Here is a 17,954-nt window from a genome sequence, read left to right as displayed (position 1 = left end):
TAGAAAATCACTTTTTGACACCAAGGTGTAAAAAGTGGAATTTTAACTTTCCTCGAAGTTCCAAGACAGCATCAAATTAACGGTGGGACTTGTGCCAGTGAATGGGAATCTTTACTTGCTGTTTTATCCATTTCCTGTCAAATTATGGAAACCTTAAGCATTGTTAATATTATGCACGAGCCTTGATGTTGAATCTTGGTTTGACTGCAGATGTCTTTGTAGCCGAGATTTTCTTTAAATCATATGTAAGCTTCTTTGTTGTCAGAGATTATTGTAATACGACTGCAGCCAAGCCTGAGATCACTCAACCTTATACATTAAAACCCCTAGTATCCGGTCGGTACCGATGGGGATTGGTAGATGCTAGATAAGCAGGTTGTCCATTTGCTTGAGACTCATACATGCAATGTCTGAACTAATACACTTGAAATTAGAGTAAACTGTTAAAATGGCAAAAATACTAAGTGTACTTGCACTGAACAAACTTCACTTGGATGAATATATAAACCTTGAAATTTTTACTTTATTTTCAGTCACATTCTCTGAAAACATTTAACCTTCACTGCATCTGCAGATTCCTTCCCCTTCACGGAGCCGCCTGAGAGATGAACAACATCATAATTAAACCCCTCCAACTCCAGGTTTACAGATAAAGCCTTACTAATATGCTTAATGATATACAGGTAGACAATCCTTTATCCGGACATCTAAAATCCGGAAACTTCCAAAATCCAGCAATTTTTTTCCAGAGACAGAGAGAGAGAGAGAGAAAGACAGCAGTGCGACCAGGTTGGGCGGTGGGGGGGGAGGAGAGAGAGACGGCAGGGCAGGCAGAGGGGGTGGGGGGAAGAGACGGCAGAGCGGACAGGGGGCGGGGAGAGAAACGGCAGCGTGACTCGGGTGGGCAGGGGGGAGAGAGACGCCAGCGCAACTGGAAGGGGGTGGATACAGCACCACAATTCGGGTGGGCTTAAATCTGGGGCAACTGGCCTTTGTTCTGAAATCCGGAAAGATCCGAAATTTGGAACACACTGTCCCCCAAGGTTTCCGGATAAAGGATTGTGTACTAATAATGATAAAGATTGTTATCATTACTGCAGTTTACAATAAGCATTCACCAACATATATAGGGATATGGCAAAGTCTTGCAAGGGTTGACCTGGACAGGGCTTGAGCCACGTTGATTTTTTTAATTAAAATTTTATATTTTAAGTTTTATTTACAACATGCAAGCTGATTCTGGTCATTGGAACTTGTATCACCCAATTAACCTACAACCTGGCATGTTTTGGAGGGTGGGAGCAAACTGGAGCACAGGTCACAGGGAGATCAAACAAACTCCTAACAGACAGTGCTGGCGGTCACTGGCGCAGTAACAGCAGATTTAAACCCAAATTTAAATCTGAGGTTAAACCCAGATTTAAACCCACATGTGCAGTAAGCAAGCACATACATAAGTGAGACTTCATGGAAGATTCCTAACTGCACTTGTGATGAAGTCTACAACAAATGTTAGGAACGGACTCAGCATTTGCAGCCTTGAAGGTTAACTCTTGCAGCGTTGAATTTATTGAGATAAGCAAGTTGACTGAACCAATGTGATTTATTTTCTGGCTTCTTCCACCTCTGGAATGGCAGGGAAGAATAGCTGGCATTATTGTGGCTCACAGAATAATTAAAAATGGTTTAGAACCAATGTTCTCTCTAATTTTTAGGAATTAATACGTGCAGAAATCTTATGTTGTGAAATTTTTTTTTCCCTGTGACCAAAGTATGGTGCACACTGAAAAGTTGTGCATCTGTAAACTTGAAATTGTTTCAAGATCATTTGGCACAGCCGATCTTTCATGGCTAATAAAACTGTATTGGCTTGTTTTAAGATAACACATGTATGATTGCATTCTACAAAATAGTGTATTTCGTTAAGATTTTATTCTATGCTACATTATTTTAGGTAGCTAACCTGTTAGGCGCACATTAATTTCCTTTGTGTGCTGGTTGCAAAAATGAGTGTGCACATGCACAGGTCAGAGGGAACAGTGTGGAAGTCGTGGTTGTTCTGGCTCCCAAGGTTTCTCAGCTAGACGTTACGGTGAGGAACAGGTAGCAGGTTTGGTGGGGGAAGTGAATGGAGAAGAGTGTAGGAACAAAACTGCAGGGTTTCATTTGAGGAACAGCTGTACTGCAGCAGTGTTTCTCCTCTGGGATCCTTCAATGTCACCTTGGTTTAAATCATTCCAAATTTCATTCCTTTGGAGTCAACGAGCCGAGCTCCACCTACTGCCCACGGCTGTTGGCTGCAGGCTCAAAACTTTACACTGGTGAGGGGGGCTGACCCCCCCTGTGCACTGGTGAGGGGGGCTGACCCCCCCTGTGCACTGGTGAGGGGGGCTGACCCCTCTGTGCACTGGTGAGGGGGCTGACCCCCTCTGTGCACTGGTGAGGGGGCTGACCCCCTCTGTGCACTGGTGAGGGGGCTGACCCCCTCTGTGCACTGGTGAGGGGGCTGACCCCCTCTGTGCACTGGTGAGGGGGCTGACCCCCTCTGTGCACTGGTGAGGGGGCTGACCCCCTCTGTGCACTGGTGAGGGGGCTGACCCCCTCTGTGCACTGGTGAGGGGGCTGACCCCCTCTGTGCACTGGTGAGGGGGCTGACCCCCTCTGTGCACTGGTGAGGGGGCTGACCCCCTCTGTGCACTGGTGAGGGGGCTGACCCCCTCTGTGCACTGGTGAGGGGGCTGACCCCCTCTGTGCACCGGTGAGGGGGCTGACCCCCTCTGTGCACTGGTGAGGGGCTGCTGCATTGTCGTGGCACCTTTCTTTGAGATGTGCCATTAAAGTGGGATCCTGCCTGTCTGAGATCATGCAAAAGATTTCATGCCCCTGATCTGAAGAACAGCAGGGCATCACATTTGGTTGCCTAAGCATCTCTTAAAAGAATTACCTGGTCATTATCACTGCTATTTGTGGAAGTTTTCTGTATCTAAATAATTCCTGCAAATTATTTGTTGGGATATGCAAATAATTCCCACATTATTCTGTAGGAGTGGGATGGTTAGCATAGAGGTTAGTGCAGTGCTGTTACAGTGTCAGTGATTGAGGCCGAGGTTCGAATCCCACGCTGTCTGCAAGGAGTTTGTGCCTTCTCCCTGTGTCTTGTGTGGGTTTCCTCCTACCATTCAAAACATACTGAGCTCTGTAGGCTAATTGGGTGTATTTGGGTAGCATGGGCTTGTGGGCCGAAAGGGCCTGTTACTGTGTTATATGTTTAAATTTAAAAATATAATTTCAACATTTAAATTAAAAATGATCCTCTTGTAATTATGTAGGAAATGTTTCCTACATTCTCATTTAATATACTACGACGGTGACTTTCTCATTGACTGTACAGCACGTTTGTCCTGTCTAGTATCAAGTCAGCGTGGATGGCCATTAATGGATCATGTCTCAAAATGTTTCTAATTGACAGCAAAAGCTCCATACAGTCGTATACCTGTAGACTTCACTATTTTCTTTGCATTCACCTTTTGATTGACGGGGACAATGTGTGATCAAAGACTTTAGCTGCTTTTGCATCTCTTTCAACTGCTTGGCGGGTCTGTTTCCCTTTCTCCTCTCGCCCTGAGAGATCTGTCGTTGACATGTGGAGGGTGGAGTGGGTGGAGTGGAGGGTGGAGTGGACGGAAGGTCTGTGATTAGGGCAAACTGTAGGAGATGATTAAATATCAACTTGGAGAACCAAAAGGAACAATAATTAAAGTAAGGAAAATAAAGAGAAAAGAGGCAGTAGAGTTGGGGTTTGTGGGAGAAGGGAGGTCATGGGGAGGGAGGGAGGGGAGTATTCAAATGTCAAACAGGTGGTATGTGGGTGGAAAAAGTTTGAAAACCACCGTTTTAGTCGTACCTGATTGATTTGTTAAGTCCAAAGCAAATGGGAATGACAATTTTTCTCAAGCAAAAAATACTTCAGTAACAATTGGGACTAGAGCAGTGATTATCAACCTTCCCTTCCCACTCACATCCCACCTTAAGCGATCCCTTACTAGTCACAGAGCACCGATGGCCTAGGGATTACTTAAAGTAGAATATGAATGGAAAGAAAAAGTTTGAGAACCACTGGCTTAAGTGAAAAGGTGGGGTAAAGAACTGGTGGTAGAAAGGGGAGAGGGGGTTGCTCAACGTTTGAGTTATGGGTTCCATCTGAAGCATCAGGCCCACAATCTTCTGCCTCCCCAATTCCCAGGAATCACCAGCACCAGGCCTCTTCATTGGGAGCTGTGGTAAAGTTGTCCAATCTCAGTACTGAGGTTAAAAGGGTGTTACACATCTCATTCAAAATATCAGGTAGGAAGCACCTGGAGCTAAACTTCATTGGGGGAGAGAAGTCACAAGTCAGAGTGAGAATCAAAATCCCATTTATAAATGATCTGAAGTTGTGGTTGGCACATAGTTCACAGGGCAGGGTTCCCAATTGCCTTAATTTGATTGCCAGTGTTTTAAAATGATCAATGGCTGGGGGGGGGGGGGGGGGGTTAGGAAGTGAAATAGCCAAAGAAGTTACAAAATATGGAGAGAGAAGAATAGTTTTTAAGCTTAATTTGAGCACCCTTGTAGGAATTAAAGCCGGTTACCTGTGTGTGATCTTTGAAAACTGCGGCTGTTTATAGGAAAAAAAATGTCTAATTTGTTGTCAAAAGCCAGGATAATAAAATGAGTAATTTCATCACAAATTAACATCACCAGGGATCCTCCAAGATGCTGAAGGGCTTTAATAGGGTAGATGAGGAATGGTAAAGGTTCCATTATTGTCACATAATACTACATTTGGAATGTAACATACATGAAATTCTTTAACTTCTGTGATATCTCCTGTTGCAGAATCTAGAAGGTAAACAAATTTACATAAATAATGGCCAACTATAATGGGGTAAAGATAAGGGTTCTAATTCCGGGATTTGACCAGAAAGGCTGACAATTCCTCACCCCATCTCCTCCAACGGATCCTGCTTGACCTGCTGGGTTTCTCTACTCATTTGTTTTTGCTCCCATTTGCACCATCTGCAATCTCTTGTGTCTCTTCTCTCTGTGGAAGAAAGTTCCCAAGAGTCATGATACACAGAAGAAAAAAAACCCACAAAGACCAGTGGAAAGATTCCGACAGCAAAGATAAACAATGGGGCGAGGTAACTGTGGGTTGAATAATTAGTTGCGGTTATGTTATGTTTTAACGCTGGACCAAGAAGTTTATTGCTGTTTCCAGCTGTCATGTTTTTATTGCAACTTGATTTTCAATGCTCCATTATTAGAGAAACTGCTATCACTGCTGTGGCCATAATGTCTGGATTTCTCCCTCCCATGCTGGCAATTTTAAGGGCTTCTTGAGACTGAGTTTTAGTGTCAACTCAGAGAAAAATGGAGATGCTGGAAATCAGAAATAAAAGTAGAAAATGCGAGAAGAATTCAGCAGATCGTGGATGGAGAAACCAATTAAAATTTGGGAAGAAGGGAAAACTAACTTTCGGAAAAACTTTTCCACAGATGCTTCCTCACTGATTGTTTCTTGCACTTTCTGGCTCTTCACACAATCATGCATTTATTGCACTTGTTAAGAATGTTTTACTTTTTTCAAAAAAGGAATTCTTTGCAAAAAAAAAACTGCTTTTATGTCATTTGATTCCTTTCCGGCCTAGGTTTCTCCCCAGGAGATGGTGCAGGAGATTCATCAGGTCCTTATGGACAGAGAGGACACCTGCCATCGGACCTGCTTCTCTCTGCAGCTGGATGGAAATGTTCTGGACAACTTCTCTGAGCTCAAGTCGATTGAAGGCCTACAGGAAGGCTCCATTCTGAAAGTAGTGGAAGGTATTGATGTATTGACATGCTGTTCGGAATTGCCCTAATTTCCTCCAGTAATTTAAATTTTACATAAAATCCAAACTTTGTGTGGTCTTGTTTAAATTTGATATACCGGAACCTGGTTTGATGTAGGATAATTTCCAGGAACAAGAACATTATTGGCATCATCGCTGAAAGGGGTCATTAAAAGATTATATACAGTTTAAGTCATGCTTCAGAACTTTGCATTAACCCTTTGGACTCCGATCGTTTTTAACCTTTCATAGACAGCTGGGGATTGTCTGATTGTCTGATCTCGGAAGCTATGCAGGAACAGGACTGGTCAGTACTTGGAGGGGAGACCGCCTAAGAACACCAGGTGCTGTAGGTTTCTGGACAAAGTAGCGATTCTCTGTCTGCCTTACAGTAGACAAAAGTTAAAGAATTTCATGTATGTTACATTCTAAATGTGACAGTAATGAAATTTTTACCGTTATATACTTTGGACTTGATCCATGGGTAAACCTCTAAGAAGTAAAGTATTGTATGAACCAGCAGGTAGTTGGGTATAATACCAGTCCAAAAGACTGGGACACGGAGTATATGCGGTTGTTGGCAGCCCCGGAAAACTGGGACACGGAGTCCAAAGCATTAATCCATGACGTCCTCATGGCACAATGCTGCATTAGGAATAATGCACAAATGCAGAAATGAATTGCCTCATGGCTCACAGTGGAGAAGCTCCTTGAGAGAGCTGGTGGTAGGTTTGTTCTTTGGAGAGCTTTAGACTAGGGAGAAGCAGGTAGGCAAATACAATTGAGGGGTATCACATCCAACACTAGGTAATAAGAGCAAACCATAGGATTCATGCAGTCTGCCAACAAATGAAGCAATTGTTGTAGTCCTCAATATATCAAATACTTACCATGCCTGTCTGGTTATGTCACTGAGCAAAAGGGCCCCTTACACCCCCCAGCCTTCCCGACATCAACCTTCTCCACTCTAGGGTAGGGGTGATTCATTCTGACAGTTGGCAGGGGTTCATATCACAGCTTAGCATGAACCAAGTATAAGGAAGGCGTAGGCACACATGTGCATCTTGACTGGAGCATCAAAATCAAAATAACGACTCAGTGCTCTGCAGGGACTGTTATCCACCCTAAATGAATAGTTGTGAATTGCACTCCAGAACTTATCTCAGTCATGTTTTTTAAGAGCCCCTTCAAGCCAGTCAGATCTCATTAGTGTAATTTATATCTGGCTCAAAAACAAATTGTTTTTCAGTAATATTCATATCTCTTTTTGGTCTCAACCTCTGATCAACAGGCCCACTAAACCTGTGTCTCAACCAATTCATGAGATTTCAAAGGGTCCTAATGGTGGTTTCCTACCTAAATGAGCAGTGTGGTAGGATTTATAATCTTTCTGGAAAGATTAAAGAAAATTGGCCAAAGAAGTTTGTCAAAAACACAAATGTTGCAGATACTAGAATCTTGAGTTTCGATAAAGGGTCTCAACCCAGAGCACTGACTGACCATCTACTTTGTTCACCAAAGAAGTTCCTTGTTTCAAAATGTGTTAAGAAAAATGAAGCTGAGTTTCTTACTGTTCTGTATATATATATATATATATATATATGTGTGTGTGTGTTTTCCCCAAGAACCATACACAGTCCGGGAAGCCCGCATACATGTGCGGCATATCAGAGATCTTCTAAAGAGCTTGGATCCATCTGATTCCTACAATGGTGTGGACTGCAATTCCTTATCATTCCTGAGCATGTTCACTGAGGGAGATTTGGGAGGTAAGAAATTGGTTAAGGGGGTGCGTGCACAGGTCAGTGATGTTTGTCCCTAAAGATTCTGCTTCCGGCAAAACATTAGTACGTTGGTCATTATTCAAACTCAAAGAATGTCCTCTGTTTACTCTCAATTGGACGACAAATGTTACTTTAATGTACATCTGTGACCATGCCCTATACAATTTATAAAATACACAGGAAAAGATTTTGGAGACTGAATTACTTTACGGCACTGGACTTGTACGTTTCAAGGAGTTTTTTTTTAGAAGGGTCTAATTAGTTTAGAGAAGTAATCCAGCTAATAGCAAAAAAAAACAGCTGTACCGAGTTTTAAATTTTTTTGAAAATTTAGATGTACAGCACTGTAATGGGCCAATTTACACCCATTAACCTTTTTGAAGGATGGGAGCCCCTCGAGAAATGCACTATGTACAACTCTTTAAAACAGCACGGGATTCGAACCCCGGCCCAGTCCTGATTATTATTTTGTGTGGCAGGTGAAGGTAGACTCCGTAATGTAAGGTGAAAGGGATGCAAAGATTCCTGTTTCTGAACACCTCCCAATTCACCTCGCACCACCTCCCTCATCTGCTGGGAGAATGTGTGAGCATGTCGTTATAAATACTACTGCCAGTCTACTGTATGAATAATTCAGAGTTCAGATTTATTGTCAGAGTACCAGGTGGAATTTCTACTTAGTGGCAGTGCAAAAACTGAACTCGAGAAAAGATATGTATACAAGAGAGAAATGTAAACAAACTGCAGTCCAGAAAATAAATATTCAATCCTAAATATTGCACAAAATAAGAGTCATTAAATGAGTCTCTGAGTCTGTGGTGGAGGAGTCTGATGGTGGAGAGGTAGCATCTGTTCCTGAACCTGGTGGTACGAGTCTTGTGGCACCTACACCTCTTTCCTGACGGCAGCAGCGGGAACAGAGCGTGTCCAGGGTGGTGTGCGTCCTTGACGATGGTTGTTGCTGCTCCCCAACGGAAGCGTTCCATTTAAATTTTCTCAATGGTGGGGAAAGTTTCGCCTGAGATGTCCTGGGCTGTGTCCACTACTTATTGCCGTGCTCTCTGCTCAGAGGTACTGATGCCCCCATAGCAGGCCGCGATGCAGTTGGTCATAGAAACATAGAAAACTTGCAGCATGTGCAGACCCTTCGACCAGCAAAGTTGTGCCGAACATGTCCCTACCTTAGAAATTACTGGGCTTTGCCACAGCCCTTTATTTTTCTAAACTAATCTATCCAAAAGTCTCGTAAAGACCTAACATCTCCTCCTCCACTACCGTGGCCGGCAGCTCATCCAACACACTCACCACTCTCTGCGGGTGTAAAAAAAAATCTCCTCTCTACCTACTCCCCAGCACCTTAAACCCATATCCTTTTGTGGCAACCATTTCAGCCCTGAGAAAAAGCTGACTATCTACGCGATCAATGCCTCTCATCCTCTTAACACCTCTATCAGGTCATTTCTCATCCTCCAAGGAGAAAAGACTGAGTTCACTCGACCTGTTTTCATAAAGCCTGCTCTCTAAACCAGGCAAGATCCTTGTAAGTCTCCTCTGCACTCTTTCTATGGCTTTCACATCCTTCCGAGAGTGAGGTGACCAGAACTGCACTCGGGACTCACAACACATCTCTGAAGTTTGCCAAAGTTTACAATGTCATACCAAACCTCTGGAAACTTCTGAGAAAGTCGAGGCTTTGTCGTGCTTTTATCTCAGTGATATTCATGTGTTGGGTCCAGGAAAGGTCCTCCAAAATCGAGAATAGTTGTCACTTTTGTGACTGCTTTTAGAACTGTAGTTGAGCAAAACTCTTGGCAGAGGGGAAAATGGTCAATAATTGTTCATTCTTGTGATGAATTGAGCTCTATTAAAAGGCAAAATGAATTCCACAATCTGAACGGCTTCACGGTTTACAATGGGGATCATGTAGTTAGCAGCTATTCTTGGGTGCTGTTAACCGTGGTTTGTTTGCTCTTCACCAAGGTGGGTTGGGAATAGTCAGCCATGCATTGTTCAGCTATTAAATCCAGGTGCTTGGTTTCTCTACTGATCAGCTGGTAGCTAATGTCTGATGCAGTTTGACAGCCGTGACGAGACCTCCGATTTGAAGAGGTGCTGGCGTGGCAAATGAAGCCATAACTGCAAATAAATTCTGGATTAAAGTCCCCAAAAGTGGTCCTACAAAATAAATTAAATCTTGTTTGTCATTTGTATTCTGCTGAAGTCTGGTCATTGAGGGGTTGTGGGAGTATAACTGAAAGGAGGCTTTGTGATTTCTAACAGAAACCTTCCTTCCATTTGTCTTCAGAGGGTGGAAAGCATAAAAGAAAAGGCTCCGAGTTAGAGCAAATAGACTGCACACCCCCGGAGCACATCCTCCCCGGCAGCAAGGAGCGCCCTTTGCTCTTCCTCCAGCCACAGACCAAGGAATCAAAGGTAAGCAAAAAGCATCATGGCTACTGCAAATGTAGTACAGTAAAAGTCCAGACCACCCGAGAACTCTCTCCTGAATTCCGGACCACTTGAGTATTCGGACTTCTCGACAACTCCCGGCTTTTGCCTTGCGCGCTTGCATTGTGCAAGCACCATGGGTGCACCGTCCAAGAATCCAGAAAATCTGAAAATCCGGACCGACCCAATCCCTGGGCAATCTGGATTTTAGGTCTTTTTCTGTAAATGCTGACTCCACCCAGTCTATCTGGCAGCATCCGTGGAGAGAGAAACAGGAGGTAATGTCTCAGTTCTATCATTTTTTTGATCAATGTCTTGAGATTGTGCTGAGTGTGAGCCGTTGAGACATTGCTGCAGTTTTGACGTGCTGTTTGGTAGTGATGGGTGCTGTCAATCCAGCATCAGTGTGTTTTTAGCCGTCCATTGTAGGGGTGTTGTAGTGTAACTGTTTATTATCCAGAGGCCGCGAATTGTGGTTTAAAATCCCACCACTTTGAATTTTAATTCAGCAAATAAATGATTAATTTTGAGTAAACTAGGTCACTGAAGTGCTTTTAGAGAATTCTGCTCAATGTGTGACTCCAGGGCAAGTCTTGTCCTGTCTACTACCACACTGTCTTCAGCAGGTATTGTTGCACTTGACCTCCAGCAAGGTCCTGGTGGTCAGTCATCCAGCCCTAGGGTGCATCACTACAGGAGTTTCTTCAGGTACTGTCATAGCCACAACCAACTTTAGCTGGTTCGTGAGGTGATGTTCCCTCCATCAAAATGTCAAAAGTGGGGATGTTCACTGATAATTGCACAATGTTCGATTCCAATTGCAACCCCTCGGCAGATGAAGCAACCCATGCTCGTGTAGCAAGACCTTGACCCCAGTCAGCTAAGAGTTGATAAGTAACAATTAGTATTCATATCACATAATAAGCTTTTTTCAACACTAAAGTCTAGCCACCTAACTTTTCATAAACATTGATATTAATATCATTGATATTGGCATCATCCTCTATCTTGGGTCCACAAATCTAAGAGACCAGATTCTGGAGTCTTGCAATGACTGACTCACCTCCTGATAACCAAATTATTGTTCATCCTTGAGAAGATGGTGGTGTCATCTCTCGGAATCACTGTGGCTCAGGAAGGGACAAGTCAGGAGTGAGATGGGTGAGTGCAGTTCTGGCATCTGTAAGGATGTGGTTTGGAACGGCAGCGCTGCTGGAGCTGCTGTGTCAGCAGCGCTGCCGCTGGTGGGGACTGGGGAGAGAGGGGAGTGGAGGCTCAGCACTCGTCTGCAGGGTCCGTCCATTTGGTCTGAATGCTGACTGGTCTGCACAGGCTTTAAATGGCCCTGTTAAAGAAGCTGACGTGGTCTTTATTTAAAACCTTGCAACCATGGGGGTCTATGCCCAGGATGGTGGCATTTGTGTTGGCATCAGCCTCAAAGGGTTGCCGACTCCGTGAGATCACCAGAACGGAACAAGGGGAGAAACACCCCCTGCTGAGAAGGAAAAGCATAGGAGATGGCCCTACAAGATAGTGACCACAACAGCAGACCAGCGAGGGAATCAGACAGGCTGCGAGCTGCTGGCGGCCTGCAGTCAAAGGACCCACACAGGCTGTGAGCTACTGGAGACTGGCTCATGGGGGTCCAGATATCAGAACTGGGATTCGAGAGGGTGCCAAGAAGGGATCCCGAAGAGCCTCAGGGCCTGAAGGCTTAAGGCAGACTCAAGGAAATTTCATGTAATATTACATTTTCTGTTTTATTACATGTTGATTTTTTTTAAAAAGTTGAATGTGATCTGCAGGTAAGTATCTCTGGAAGAAGAGTAACTTGAGGATGAGATTGGAATATCTCTTGGATTGCTATGCTAAGATTGCTTACAGTTCGTGCTGCCCTCTAACCTTGTCACAAAGGGACATTGTAAAATGCAGTGTCCATAAATTTTAGATTACTTAGCTTTGCATCAGTTTAAATTCCTCTTGTTTTCCTATTGTACAGCCTGTGCAGTGCCTGAAAGTGTTAACCATGAGTGGCTGGAACCCTCCGCCAGGTAACCGCAAGATGCATGGCGACTTGATGTACCTGTATGTGGTTACTACGGAAGATCGGCATGTTAGCATAACTGCTTCAACACGAGGTTTTTACACAAATCAGTAAGTACTGAGTGCATTTTCAGAATAATTAATCGCTTACAATGAATTATTTCTCCATTTTCCTACACTCTCCCTGTATGAATAGGAGAAACTGAATAGTTTGTTGTCATGTGGAGCTTTGTTTTGCATACTTTTTCTTTGGCTTGGTTTCGCGGACGAAGATTTATGGAGGGCTAATGTCCACATCAGCTGCAGGCTCGTTTGTGGCTGACAAGTCCGACGCGGGTCAGGCAGACACGGTTGCAGCGGTTGCAAGGGAAAATTGGTGGGTTGGGGTTGGGTGTTGGGTTTTTCCTCCTTTGTCTTTTGTCAGTGAGGTGGGCTCTGCAGTCTTCTTCAAAGGAGGTTGCTGCCCGCCGAACTGTGAGGCGCCAAGATGCACGGTTTGAGGCGAGATCAGCCCACTGGCGGTGGTCAATGTGGCAGGCACCAAGAGATTTCTTTAGGCAGTCCTTGTACCTCTTCTTTGGTGCACCTCTGGCAACAAATAGTGCAGTAATGACAAATAAATAAGATGACATTGTCGGGAGTTGTGTAACAGTCGTCAAATAGTGCTGGGTATAGAGGAAAATGCAAAAAGTATGCAGGGAAGAGATAAAAGAAAATGAAAATGATATCTGGCTTGGTCATTCCCACATATGAGTACATTTAGAAGCTTGGCCCGTTACGACGTACATGGACAGAGTGACCCGATCTGGAAGAAACTCACAAACTTGGGGTTCACGTGGCTTGTGTACTTACTGCTATATTGGTGTGTTCTGGTTTATAGGAAGATATGCTCTTTGTGGAAACTTACCATTTGGTTGAAATCCACACTAATTTCAGTAGAAGCAAATGAATTTGGGCAAGTTTGCCACAATGAAAATTTTTTTTTAAAACCTGCAGCCATTGCGAGTCGGGTCACTCTCAAAAAGGGAGGCCACTGCAATGCACCCAACTCCGGCCGAGTTGCAGCTTCATCAAAATGATCTCCTAAAATTACCCATTTGATACAGCATATACCAGCTGTTACATATATTTAATGTGATGACTGATCCTTTGTGGGAGGCCCCATGTTGCTCTACACCATCCCATCTGCATTTCTGAAACTGCCCCCAGTGAAGTGAAACAGGCCAGCAGTCTGTGCCACATTGCCATGGAGGTGCACAGTAGTTGTTAGGTAGAGAAGGCTCTGCATTTCCTTTGCATCCCCTCTCTCCCACATCCCTTCCCGTCACAGTTTGGCTTTGCCTTGCCCCACATGAATGAACAACTGATTGAGGGCTTGAGCCCATTACCTCCATTCTGTGCCATTATAGTGCTAGGGTTAATATATATTCATGCAACAATTATGTAGGGATCAGGAGTAATTCATCTACCCTATTCAGTATATGTATGGCTCTAGTCATATATTCTTTTGCAGAAAATGAGAATCATATTAGTGAAGTCCTTGTGTATTTGATTACAAGGGAGCGCAGGATAACTCTTCCAAACATTTATGTGAACTGCACATTGTTTGTGCTGCATTGGCCTGTGGTGAGAACCGGTCAGAGAACAAGTCGGAGAGAAGCCATAATGGAAAAAGATAAATCACTTAATGCATGCACAACACTTCCACAAGGCCCCTTGAGGGACTTCTTCAATTACGTCTCAGTTGGTAGCACTTTTGTCTGACACTCAAGTTTCCTGATTCAAGACTCGTTGTGGAGACTTGCGTGCAAAAGCCGACTGAGATATTGCCGTCCTATTGGAGGTGTTACCTTTTGGATGAGATTTTGAAGTGAGGCTGAGTGAAAAACATCCAGTGGCTCTGACATGAAAGAGGGGAGTTATCCTTGGTAATATGGCCATTCTTTATCAATTACCATCACTAAAACATGGTTTTTTTTTAACCCAATATTGTTGGAGGATTTTGTCATGGGTCATTGGTTTCTCAATGTATGTAATTGGTGGTAAAGGGCTTTATTCTGAAAGAAGTACATGAAGACTTATAACTAAATCGTTTACCCTTTGGTTTGGGTTGTGTGGTGAGATACAATTAAAAGCGATCACAAAGTACAGTGCTGTTACCGTGTCTTTTTGGAATAATAATTTTTTTTGCCTGTAGTACAACGCTGATTGCTTTACTTGCAACAGGTCTACAGCCTACAGCTTCAACCCCAAGCCAGCAAACCCCAGCTTTCTTAGCCATTCCCTGGTGGAATTGTTGAGTCAAATTAGTCCTACTTTCAAAAAGAACTTTGCTGCTTTGCAGAAGAAGAGGTGAGAGTTGCACTTTTTCACCTTCCAGTTGTGTCCTCCGCTGAAATTGAATAACTTTAGCAATGTCACCCAATTACAAATTGTCGATGGTTCCTGTGCACAAATCACAACAACATTGTCTCTAAGTTCAGCATGAAAGTCTGCAGATTCTGATTGTTTTTAAATATATAACAGTGCTGGGGTACCACAGCAGGTCATACAGTGTTCGTTATAGCAGAAAGACATAACCAATGTTTCAGGCTTGAGCCCTTCGTCAAGATATAAGCAAGAAGCAGGAGGCGCCTGCTTGAGTTCTGCCAGCACTGTTGTGTATTAACCCTTCGGACTCCATGTCCCTGTTTTCAGGGACTACCAACAAGCACATATACTCCTTGTCCCCATTTTACAGGACTGGTTTTGTACCCAACCACCAGCTGGTTCGGACTGGTGTTCATACTGTAGTTTACCCATGGACCCAGGATATACTAAGGTTAAAAATGGCCAGAGTCCAAAGGGTTAAGCATTGTCTCTAATGTGTTTTGAGAAGAGAAGGGGCATAAAGAAATGCAAGACTTTCTTTCAGCTGGTTAAAAGGTGAAGGAAGCTGCTGGTGACAGTCTGCTCCAAACTCAGTAAACATAACAATCGTGAAATCATCCTAATTTTTGATCTTGTTGCCAAGTTCATTGATCCTTATCCCTTGTAAATCTGGTCAAGGCTGTAATTACAGGTTGGTGTTGTTGCCATGGAGTTGGCAGCTAGCTAATGCAGAGTTGACATCTGGATGGAGGAAATGAGACTCTGTGTGATTTGAATACAGACCCAATGATGAGGAAGCTGTGTTGAATATTAGTTTGGCTGCATGGAGATTATCGGGTGCAGTTCTGTGCTTCTCCTGTGAACGCTGCAGCTCTGGAAGCAGAGCAACTTGGAGGGTTAAATTAGATCTATCCATCTTTCAGGCCACCTCCAGCTGGTGGGTAGGATTTAAATCTGCTGCAATTGCCTGTGCCTGAATGGACTCACAGAGACCGCTGGAGCAAATCAGCTTGTCCCCTGCTCCTGCCAGCCCTTGCTTACCCGAGTCGGGTGCAGAGAACTGACTATTCCCCACCCCCCCCCCCCCCCCCACTCGGAGGCAGCGAGTTGTAACCAGTCCTTGATAGTGACAAGGCTTTGATCCCTTAACATCCTTACCTAGGATCATGGTCTGAGATGGAATCTCGCTTCTTGTTAACTTAAATATCTGGTATGAGATATTTTAGGAATTATGAAAATTACTGCAAATAAAGAATTTTTTTAAAATAAATCATTATTTAAAATATGTAATCTGGTTGACATCATGGAGGTGGTTATACCAATGTAAAACTGGAGAATCCCAATACAATTGAGTTCTGCCTCTGTAGTGCAGGCAGTCCATCAATGGAGTGGACTATGTGCCACTATCTCAGCTCCTGCTGAACTTTCATTGTACCTGCATGGTTGTAGGATGCTCTGATCGGAATCGGGCAGAATCCTGTCCATTTACATCAGACTTGTTGGCCTCAGCCAACATCAGTCCTATTGGAGAACCAGAAGTACATAAACCCATTCAGTTGTGCTGTCAGTGCGGTATCTGTGATTGAGAATTTACTGCAATGAACAGTGTCATGTTACCTTGAAATGCTCCCACTTGCTACTGAGTGTGATCTGTGTGTGCGTACGGGGTGGGGGGGGGGGGGGTAGGAAAAGAGAGCAGTAAAATATTGAGGTTCTGACCTGTGCTTAATTGATCTGTAGGGTTCAACGACACCCTTTTGAGAGGATAGCAACTCCTTTCCAGGTGTACAGTTGGACTGCGCCAGCAGTGGACCACACCATGGATTGTGTCCGTGCAGAGGATGCATACACTTCACGCCTGGGATATGAAGAGCACATACCAGGCCAGGTATTGCTGAGTAGTTTTATAACCCAACTTCCCATGTTAGCTTTCTCTCTCACATGTCCCATCCCAACCTACTTCATTGGAGCCACGAACTCTGGCCAGCCTGAGTAATACCACCTGTGGAAAGGCTGCCCATATCCAGATAGTTGGTCATATTCTCATGGAAACTCACCTGTTTTTATCTTATTTGCTTCCCCCCCCCCCATCCCATCATTCATCCAACAGCTATTAGTGTTTCCTTACTAAACTGGTCTAAAGATCTGTCTGTACTATTGTAACATTGCTCTTTTTTGGCACTAACTCCATCTGTGAATATGTATCCTTCTATGTTTATAATCTTTCTTCCTTTCGTGGTTATTTCATTTATAATTTTTTCAGTGTACTTTACATATCTGTGGAGTTGCAGCAATCAAAAAAGAATTTCAGAGAATGTGTACCTTGTATCTCAATCAACTCTCATCTCACCTTGTCTGAAAAGTACCCTGCCTGGACCAAAAATTAGCGTCACTGGCCAGTTTTTACTGCCCATCTCCAGTTATTGGCGGAGAGCTGGCTTTTTGAACCACTATCGTCTTGAAAAGATTCTCCTGTGATGTTGTAGATTGGAGTTCCAGCCAGTTACCCAGCATTGAGAGGCAATCAGAATCAGAATTTGCATGTCACGAAATTCGATATTTTGTGGCAGCATCTCAATGCAAACGTTTGCATCAACCACCTTACAAAAATAATTAATAATACTGCAAGAAAAAGATAAAGTAAGGCAGTATCTGGGTGATGGGGGTCTTTGAGGATAGAGGCTGCTTTCTTAAGACTCCACCTCTTGTAGATATCCTCGATGGGGTGGTGCCAGTGATGTCGCAGGCCATGTTAACAACCCCTTGGGAGCTTTTTCTTATCCTTACCTCCATACCAGCCAGTGAAGCAACCAGCCAGAAATCTCTCCACGGTCCACCTGTAGAAGTTTTCTAGAGTCTTTGGTGATGTCCCGAATCTCCTCAAACACCTCACAATAGCCACTGGCGAGCTATGATACATCAGTGATATATTTCCAATCTGAGATGGTGTGTGCCTCCAAGATGTGGGTGTCCTCGTGCACCTGCGGTTCTTACCTTTACAGATGGAAAGGAGGATTGCTGGGGTTTTTTTCCCCTTTTGAGGTGATAACAGAGTAGCTTTGAGTTGCCGCAATTATTGGTGCCAACAGCCGGCAAACATCAGAAGCAAATATAGTGCAAGTTTAAAAGGTGGATGAAATGCCAGACTAAAGGGTTTTTCTGTCTTTGGTCTTGATCTTGAGCTCAAGTTTTGAATTTTCACATAGTTTGGGACCTTTGCATGCCTGGCTTGCGGGTGATAGAAAAACTTTGGTGGACCACCAGCTGAAGCATCTGCATCCACTGGTCTGCTCTCAAAGCTGTGGCATTGATGTAGATGGTCTAGTTAGGTCTCTGGTGAATGGAAAACCAAATGGCAAACTATTGATCCCCATGTGTTGATTGTAATGCTGTTATTCTTCGAGGTGAGAAGGAGTTCCCTGTCACTTGGGAAGAGTGA

The 17,954-nt window shown here is 43.9% G+C and overlaps 1 protein-coding gene and 1 long non-coding RNA gene across 6 annotated transcripts in view; one reads left to right on the top strand and one right to left on the bottom strand.

Moving 5' to 3' along the window:
* The window catches only part of cluha (clustered mitochondria (cluA/CLU1) homolog a), a 95,399-nt gene that overhangs the window by 35,448 nt on the left and 41,997 nt on the right, over positions 1–17,954 (top strand). For 3 of the 5 annotated variants that reach the window (XM_069910257.1, XM_069910258.1, XM_069910259.1), the window contains 6 exons: positions 5,691–5,862; positions 7,496–7,639; positions 9,960–10,087; positions 12,102–12,256; positions 14,372–14,497; positions 16,256–16,403. In XM_069910257.1, coding sequence (XP_069766358.1) covers positions 5,691–5,862; positions 7,496–7,639; positions 9,960–10,087; positions 12,102–12,256; positions 14,372–14,497; positions 16,256–16,403 — 873 coding nt within the window. Of the gene's footprint in view, positions 1–533; positions 642–4,988; positions 5,184–5,690; positions 5,863–7,495; positions 7,640–9,959; positions 10,088–12,101; positions 12,257–14,371; positions 14,498–16,255; positions 16,404–17,954 lie in introns of those variants that run through there. The other 2 variants (XM_069910262.1, XM_069910260.1) reach the window with 2 other exon arrangements.
* LOC138749196 (uncharacterized) lies at positions 504–4,783 on the bottom strand. Its single transcript, XR_011348472.1, has 3 exons — positions 4,632–4,783; positions 3,525–3,705; positions 504–598 (listed from the first exon to the last, which is right to left on the bottom strand). It is a non-coding gene; the product is annotated as an uncharacterized lncRNA (long non-coding RNA).

The sequence above is a fragment of the Narcine bancroftii genome, chromosome 14 (assembly GCF_036971445.1).
Source record: "Narcine bancroftii isolate sNarBan1 chromosome 14, sNarBan1.hap1, whole genome shotgun sequence".
Lineage (NCBI taxonomy): Eukaryota > Metazoa > Chordata > Chondrichthyes > Torpediniformes > Narcinidae > Narcine > Narcine bancroftii.
This window is presented reverse-complemented; position numbering and strand designations above follow the sequence as displayed.